The following is a 9,389-nucleotide window of genomic DNA, read 5'->3' as shown; positions in this document are numbered from 1 at the left end:
AGAACTTATTCAGCTGAGAATCAAACATGAGGCACAATTTATGAGTATCTGATTTCAGTAGCAAGATTACCAGCAAGTAAAATTACTTTCATTTTTACTCTGAGAAGTTAGTTGGAGAGAAAAATGCATTAAAGGGAAAATTTTATGTTCTAGGTGACAGCTACTAACAAATCTTTAAAAAGGAATTGCAAACATATGGATTTACTTTGAAAATTTTGACACACAAATTTTAGGCAAAACTATTTTTAAAATGTCAATTTGTTTAGTCATTTATATATAATCAGTACATCTCATTTTTATCACATACATAGTCTCAATTTTAATTCAACTTTCTTCATATAAAATTAAAGTTTTAACTGGTAGATGGATATTAGAATGGCCTTGTCCTGCTATATATATTTTTTTAACAGTGAAAAGACTTCTGAGATTTTGTGAGACAATTAAAAAATACCCTTATTCACTGGCAACAATGGTGCTAAGAGCTCTCCATCTTGAGAACTGATTATGGTTAAAAGTCTAACTGATGGATAACATGAAGATCATGATCCCAATAGAGCCATCCTTTCTATGAGAGAAATTTCTTATATAAGTAGTAAATTGCTTAGTCTGTCATCATTACAGCAGGCAGTAAAACTATCAGTAAGAAAGATACTTGAAAAATCATCATGACATAAAACAATAACTATTACTTATGCTGCTGCTGATAGGAAATTAGTACACTGGGTTCATTTTTTTTTCCACATGAAACACTGATTTTTCTAGTGATATTTAATTTTAAAAAGGTTTTATGGGTTCTTTAACCCTTGGAGCACTAGTATTTCAAGACTGCCAACCAAAGGTATAATTAGGAGAACGTGTCTTTGTCCACAATCTCCTGAGGGTTAAAGTGCATGACTTTTCTGTGGCCTGGCAAACAAGATTTCCTATTCCACTTTTTTCTTAAATGAAACTTTTTCTTTGGTTTCTTGTAGTTTTTCTGTGAGTCTTTCTTTTGTTTCTCCCATTTTTTCTGTAATAAGCTCCTTTGTTTCCTCCATTCTGTCTTGTAAATACTCTTTAACTGGAGGTGGCGTTGACATGTAGCCATGGCTACGAAGATACTTGACAGTAATGGATGTTCCTCCCAAAGTCACAGTGTATCTGGCAGGTGTTGCAATCTTAAAAGAAGGAGCAAACGTAGGGTAGATTAGTTAAGGCAATTGCATGCTAGTAAAAAAGAAGTCAGATTACAAATATAAAGTGTGTCAATGAAGAAATTACTATAATAAATGTAGTATTTTAAGGTTTAACAAAGCACTTTGCATACATGTATTCATTTGATCTTTTCTACTTTGAGTTAGCTGTTATAGGAATTAATGTGGGAATTTTTGCAAATGAGGGAATTAAGGTTCACAGAAATGAATGATTTTCTTAAGGTTACAAAATTAGTAAGGTCTGAGGAAGTCTTCAAATTCAGATTATTCCAGACTCCAACCTCCACTATAACATATTTCTTCCTATGTAAAGTTAAACACTGCCACTGTTATTTAGAATTGATGTGAATAGGATACCTGTGCATATTCCATATGAATATTTGTTGAATACAAACACATTCTTCTTAGTGTTTGATCAGATTTTTGTGCATCTAATAAACCTTTTAGTTTCCCTAAAATGAACTTTGCGTACTACACAGCAACAATTTTACAGTGGTGAAACAGATGGAAATCTGGCCCAAGATTTGGACAGATCTGGGTTTAACTTCCTCCTCTGATACACACTGACTAAGTGACTCAAGACAAGTCCCCAGGCCAACAGTGGGCTAAGATTATCAACTGCAGACAGAGTTTTACCCTTCGGAATACACCATAAAAATGAAAGCACAGGCCTCATATCCCTTCCAGCTCTAACAAACTCTATGCGCACCTTCAAAATGTTCTGGAATTAGGGATTTGGTGGTAAGCACATCACACCAAAAAGATAAATTTTATAGACTGCTTTAAAAATCAAGAAAACTGGGATTCTTACTACATCAAACTTGGATGACTCTTTCCCTCACCTTCACCAATAAAAAAGCAGAAAATAATACGACTCTATTAGAAACAAAAATCTGTGTAGTTGTTTCTTAACTAGCCCCAAACACCTCAGAAGCTGAGATGACTTAAAACAATGCCAATTTATTAACAGCTAAAAATTCAAATTAAATTAAGATTGTGTATGAAAAAAAACACCCCCAAAAAGCAAACCCCAAAATACCAAGGGCCAGAACCAAAGAATTAGAGCCCGAGTATGGGATGAATGTTTTTGCAGAATTTTATTTGCTTTCAAGGTATTGTTCATTCCTTTCATCTACAACTAGAGCTATATGCATCCTTCTTTCTTATTATGTTCCCAAAACACAGGATGATAATGGCTTCTCCCTTAGTTCAAAAGTTGTAACTTTAGATCATTTCTCAGACAGAAGAAAAATAAAAATTGTCATCCTAATTAGGTTCCTGTCTGTTAACTTCTTTTACAGTAAGAGCTAGAGAAAAAAACTGGTAAGAATTATGAGTATCAGAGGGCAAAAAAAGGGCATGTCAATAAAAGGTATACAAATGCAATGTTGGTAAAGCTATAAATTGATTCAACAATTTTAGAAAACAATTTGAAACTATATCCAAGTCACTAAATTTTATTTCTCAGCAATGCCACTAACAGGCATATATCCCAAAGAGGTATATGGAAAGGACCTGTATGTATAAAAATATTTATGATATGATGTATTGTAGCAAAAGCCGGAAAAAAGTGGGTACCCATCAACTGGTGAGTAGCTGAACAAATTATGTATTTGAATATGATGGATTATGATTGTCCCATGGAAAATAACACAAGGAACAGATTCAGAGACAACAGGGAAGATTTATATGAATTAATGCAGAGTGATTAAAGAAGACTGAGAACTACTTTTACAATGACTATAAGTAAAGGAAAACAATTTTGAAAAAATTACGAAATGATAAATATAATTATAGTACTCCAGAAGTATAACCATGAAGCAAGCTTTCTTGGCAGAAAGTTGATGGACTAGGGATGAATAAACATATTTTTTCAAATACAGCTAAGTATGGACTTGTCTTACTTAAGTATGCTTATTTAAATGATAGCAAAGAAACATTAAAAACATACACAACAACAACAAAAACACAGAAGAGACCAGGAGGAAGTATACATGAACACAGACAAGGAATACTGTACTAACATATTAAACTTAATATACATACACTTAAACTGCAATATTCAGTTTCATATGAAATAATCCTCTTCTGTTCTTTGATTTATAGCTAAAGTATATAATGTAGACTTCTTAGCAAAGAGAGGTTAGTGGAAGGTCAATATAAGAAGTATCAAAGCCAAGTCAATTCAAGGTCCACAAAAATGTTGAAACATACAGAAATTTGTCAAGTTGTATCCAGATATCTTACTTCTGGTAAGCCTTTAATGACCTAGCCTTTTATTCTAAAACTAACATAACTATATTAACATTTTATGAGATAAAAAGGAACTTAGAAATATAAAAGTAAAAATATAACATTGTTTCAGCTCAACAAAGAAACTTATGAAGAAGTATGTATATCAATTAGATATAGGATTCAACATCTGTTAAAATACCCACCTTAAGGGAGCAGCTAGGTGTAGCAGTGAATAAAGTACCAGCCCTGGATTCAGGAGGACCTGAGTTCAAATCCAGTCTCAGACACTTGACACTTACCAGGTGTGTGACCCTGGGTAAGTCACTTAACCCTCATTGCCCTATCCTCCCCCCGACCCCCAAATACTCACCTTAAACAAGGCATATGCAGTTAGGGCATTTCCACTTTGGGAATTTTTCAAAATGTCCACTATGCTGTCTGGTAATCCAATGAGTTCCAGAAAAGGAACAACATTCACTCCTCTAGTAAAGAAAAAGAGAACAATTTATAAACCCTAATACTCTTGAAAGGTTTTTATGAAAACTCAAACAACATAATTCATGTTTGTTTTGTTTTATTTTTTAAAATTGACCACAACTTGTCAAGTACTTTCATCTAAGTCAGTTGTTCTTATGGTAGCACACTGTTAAGTATTTCATAATTAGTAATATTCAAAACCAATAAATGTGTTTCTGCTATAAGAAAATAAAATTAGGCTACCTTTATATTCACCATCTTACAGGTTGCCCTAATTACCATGGTTAGGCAGTTCTACTGGGAAAAAATGAGCAACACGGTCTTTTAATGAATGTTAAGACACCAAGTTTCCTTTTTCCTACAGCAGGGAAAACAAATGGGAGGAAATCAGCAGTCTCTTTGGTTTCACTGGTAAGTGGTACCTACTTTGATGAACATTTCATTACTTCTAGTTTGTACCTTTAAGACAAACAGTTTTTAAATGTTAGTAAAAGTTGATTTGCCTACGGTTCAGACAGACAGCTAAGCACCACAGCGAGCTGGTTTTGTCAGCTGCGGAAGCTGAGGTTCAGAAAACCTGAGTCTAGCCCTTGGCCACAGAGGTGAGTAGTGTTAACGGCAAAAAGAAAATGATCGGGGATCCTATACTGGCTTAGGAAAACTCAAATTAACATTATTCAGATGGACATTATCTATGATATATTTTTATTTATTGTGTCAAACATTTCTCAATTACACTTTAATCTGGGTCTGTAGTAAGTTTGACTCCTCTGACATAGATGACAGAGGTGGTTCCTAAAGCCAGGTTTTCTTAACTCCTAGTCCAGAATTCACCACATTGTGCTAAGTCTCTTAAAAGAAAGAAACACTGAAAATGCCTATGTAATTTTATATTATAATACCAAAGAATATATTGATATTCTACATAGGATGCTAAGTAAGAACCTCAGTCTAACATGTTTAGGCCACATGTAACCAAATAACCCAAACAAATAACAGAGTTAACTCTTTTAAAATAAAAAATTATTATTCCTTACCTGGAATATTAGCTACTCTTACTCTAAACTCTGGTGTTCTGTTTTAGTTTTGTATTGTTAGTTTAACGCTGGTACCAAAAAACATGGAAACCAGAAATAATTACCCATGATTTTAACAAAGCTGAAAAAAAAGAACACTCAATTTCAGGCCTAAATTATTTGATTATATGTACCTAATAACATAAATCCTTTTCTGTGATTTTTTCCAGTATGAATTTCTAATTTCTACAACATTACTGATTAATGCTTCCCTGATATCATATGTAAATAACTAAACATTTAGCAAAAATCTTTTTAATTATCATTAATGATAACATACTACTAGAAAGGCTGTTTGAAATAATCATATTAACCACTCAAGTCTTTTCTGCCTCCAATTCTGATTAAACTCTACTGGAATAATAAAATCTTACAGTTGGAATGAGCGTTAAGTTACCTAGTCCAAATCCATTTGTTCTAACATAAGGGGAAAGTCAGATACCTTCTCAAATAGATTCCTATGCACAGAAGAATCCTATATTTTGTTACTTGTTACTATAGATTTGGCTATACTATGTATGGTCCTCTATGACTCCAAGATAGAATTACAATATTTAATCTAATGCTAGGCACACAGTAGGCACTTAATAAATGTTTACTAAGAGACTGAATTACAACAGCAGTGCAAACTAACAAGGTGAGTTATCTTCCAACACCAGCAGTATCATAAAGGGGGTTCAACTGTTCCTAGAGAATCACTAGGCAGACACAGTGCTTCTAAAGAGCCGTTAAGCTCAGAAGAGCAATGGATAGAGCACTGGGCCTAGAGTCAGGAAGATCTGAGTGCAAATTTGACTTCAGTCACTTATACAATGTTAAGAAAGGAAGGAGGAATCTACATGGTGCAGTGCATAGAGCAATGGGCCTGGAGTCAAGAATACCTGAGTTCAAATTTAGCCTCAGTCATTTATCAGTTGTGTGACCCTGAGTGAGTCACTTAACTCCTTATTTACCTCAGTTCCTCTTCTGTAAAATGGGGACACACTGGAGATGGAAATGGAAATGAGAAACTGCTCCAGTATCTTTGCCAAGAAAACTCCATGGGGGAAAAAAAAGTCTGTGTAGTCACATGAAGTTGGACATGACTGAACAAAAAGTGTGTCTAATTTAACAATACCAATAAAATTATATGGGGTTTCATTTGTTTCCCCAGAGAGGCATCACAGCTTTGTAACAAATAAAGCCTTGTACTTGGGCTATATTCACACCACACCAAAATATGTAGGTAAAAGGGAAAACTTTGGGTCAATTTGTCTATACAAGGCCAGACAATCATACTAACATAACTGATTCAGTTTCTTTACTTTCCACTTTTATTATCTAGAGCTATGTAAAATCATAGTAAAGACTAAGAAACCTGTATCTTCTCTATGAAGATCTGCCACTATTAATGAATACATTTTGAACATCTGTTCATACAACAACCATTATCCTGTTTTCACAATTGTAAACTGGAGTACCAATATCTTGTCTCCATTTTCTATAAAAGACTAAAATTAAAATTTATTTTACTTTTTAAAAAGCAAAAGAAAATCCCAAACATTTAAATCTGAAGAATTCTGAGCTTTTTTTAATAAACATTTTTATTTAAAGTTTCAAGTTGCAAATTTAAATATGAAATGTTTCATGAATTTGCATGTCATCCCTACACAGGGGTCATGCTAATCTTCTCTGTATTGTTCCAATTTTAGTATATGTGCTGCTGAAGTGGAGCATGAGTTTTGAGCTTTTAAAAAATGGATGCTATATAAATTTGACATATGGCCTGAAAGTAGGCAGTGTCACCTTTTCCTCACTTCACAATTAATACAAACCTTTATTTTACCTTTTGCTAACATTACCTGGTAAGAGTGTTGGCAAACGTGAAAGACAATGACACTCATGTCCACGCATGACTTCAGGAGATCCACTTTAAAATGAGATTCCCCCAAATCTCTTAAAAACAGGGAGTTTTATTATATACTCAATCTACCAAACAAAACCTACATTTGAGCAGGGAAATGGTCATTTTGAATAGTAGAAATGAAATATCTGTAGGCTTAAGGAAGACACACTACCAAAATAAAATACTGCGAAAGCTTTATCATTGGTGTGCGCAAAATTTAGAACACTTTTGCTACAGCTCCTAGGATGAAGGATAAGACCAGCTGGTTGGAATAACTAGAACACTAGTTAAATAATGCAGTCTGATTGCTTCTTTTCATTGCCTATTTAAATAAGCAATATTCAAAGTCCAGGGAGAAACAATTTCAGCTTCAACCAAAACAGTATAGGACTAAGTTAATTATAGGTGGTTTCCCTCTATAGGGAACTGAAAGTTTGAATGTAATAAGATCAATTGCACTTTTTTTTTTTTTTAGTGAGGCAGTTGGGGTTAAGTGACTGGCCCAGGGTCACACAGCTAGTAAGTGTTAAGTGTCTGAGGCCAGATTTGAACTCAGGTACTCCTGACTCCAGGGCCGGTGCTCTATCCACTGCACCATCTAGCTGCCCCAATGGCACTTTTACAACAATTGCTATTGTTCACATGAAAAGATATACTGCTTTTTTTCTTTAAAATTTCTCTCACTCTCAGCACCATTTCCTGACATTGGTTGTTGGTTTGAGAATAAAGCAATTTTCAGGATTATGAGTTATAGAATTAATGTTAAGCAAAAGTTATAAACTTTAATTGTTCAAAGACAATCTATGAAAGTTCAATGACATAGCAATGTACCACAGAATTGGCTTATTTTAGTTTGGCATTGATTGCTGAATACAGCAAATTTACATCTTTATGAATATCAAAGACACAAGGCAGGATAGTAAGAAAGAGGTACAAATTTTGCCACCTTTTCTCACTGAGAAACAGCTAGATTTCATGATCAGTTAACAGGAAAGGAAGAAGAGAGATTTATATATTGTAGATAATGGTACTACTCAATATCATGATAACTATTTTAATTATATTAAGTTGACTGATTATATGCCTTTGGGTATCTGCACTTACTCAGTTAGAGAGAAACCTTCCCAAAGAAGCTAAAGGCAAGCTATAAGAAAATAAGATAAAAACAAAATACCTGGAGTGGCTACATGAGGATCTTTAGTTCAGTTACTAGAAAATGAACTCATCTCCTAAAGTCAAGGACGCTAACTCCATAGTACAGACCCACCCTTTATGGAAGGCAGTAAAAGCAAAGAGTATTTTTTTGGGGGGGGCGGTGTGTGACAACAAGAGTATACTTCTCAGCAGCTCTACAAAGAAATTCGGTAAGTATAAAATTTCAATTAAGCAATAGAGATTGATAATCCTAAGACCATTTTTAATTTTGAAATGGTGGGAAATTTTGTCTTCTGATTAAGGAAGACAAAGCCTCTTTTTAGTCCTATTAGATATACCAGAAAATATGGTTAATAAACAAAGTATGACATGGAGATTTGTGGTAAATTTAGAACATTTTGCTTGATAACTCATAAATAGGGGGTTAATGCCATCTAACTAGTTTAAGAATGCAGTCTGATAGCAAAGCCCCATTGTTTCCTTTCTTTTACTATTTAAACAGGCAACATCAGAATTATAGGGAGAAATAATTTTTTAATTAAATTAAAATAGCATAGTATGAACAAACAGTAGTATTCTTTAGAAGAGAGTAGGAATAATTTAATAAAAAATACACAGCAAAAAGATATGAAAACAATAGCCACAGGGATCTTAGGATCATTGATGGCAGAGCTAGAAGGGGCCTTAGAGGCTACCTAGTTCAACCTACTCATTTTGCAGATGCAGAAGTCAACATTAATTATTATACCACTTTAACCCTTATGTTGCTGGTATGCAGGTTAGCCTGTATGTATATATCCAATTCATCTTCTTGGGTAGAAGTGGTCTTGTGATAATGGGCACATTTTTTCTTTCCACATAATCAATTTCACATGTAAAAACACAGCAACACCTGAATATTGTAGAATTAACCTAGGCCCTAAATCTTTTATGTAGTGAACTATAGCTGGGTACATAGTCCAGCACTGAAAATATACTACCCTTCATAAGAAAGTTCTGGCTGTTTTGCTGGTCCACTGAAAAAGACTAGATGATGACCTCTGTACATTGTTCATTGGTGACTCTTTTCCTGGGACTCTCATTTTACAAAGGACCTCAGCCATGCTTTACCGTATTCCTGCCTTTACTTTTTCTGGAGACTACCTCCTTTTTTCCTAGCCTCCTTTGATGCTCCTACTCTGGGAAATCTCTCTACCCTGGGGCCTGCCTCTCCTCATAAGTGACTCCATCTTTGTTTCCATGTATGAGTTATCTTCCCCCATTTGAATGTAAGCTCTTTAAGAATAGGGATTGTGTTGCTTGCTTGTATTTGTGTCCCTGTCACTTGGCATAATGTCTAGCACCTAGGAAGCACTTAATAAGTAGTCT

At 34.3% G+C, this 9,389-nt stretch overlaps 1 protein-coding gene and 1 non-coding gene across 9 annotated transcripts in view; both read right to left on the bottom strand.

The window, feature by feature from the left end:
* Window positions 1–240: 240 nt before the first annotated feature.
* Window positions 241–9,389, bottom strand: part of FAM210A (family with sequence similarity 210 member A) — a 36,447-nt gene continuing 27,298 nt past the window's right edge. For all 8 annotated transcript variants that reach the window (XM_043985878.1, XM_043985832.1, XM_043985842.1 and 5 more), the window contains 2 exons: window positions 3,799–3,910; window positions 241–1,157 (listed from right to left, as the gene is read on the bottom strand). In XM_043985878.1, coding sequence (XP_043841813.1) covers window positions 924–1,157; window positions 3,799–3,910 — 346 coding nt within the window. In that variant the 3' untranslated portion in view covers window positions 241–923. The remainder of the gene's footprint in view (window positions 1,158–3,798; window positions 3,911–9,389) is intronic.
* On the bottom strand, window positions 6,590–6,697 carry LOC122737563. Its single transcript, XR_006354391.1, has one exon. It is a non-coding gene; the product is annotated as a U6 spliceosomal RNA (small nuclear RNA).

This window comes from Dromiciops gliroides, chromosome 1, assembly GCF_019393635.1.
Source record: "Dromiciops gliroides isolate mDroGli1 chromosome 1, mDroGli1.pri, whole genome shotgun sequence".
Lineage (NCBI taxonomy): Eukaryota > Metazoa > Chordata > Mammalia > Microbiotheria > Microbiotheriidae > Dromiciops > Dromiciops gliroides.
This window is presented reverse-complemented; position numbering and strand designations above follow the sequence as displayed.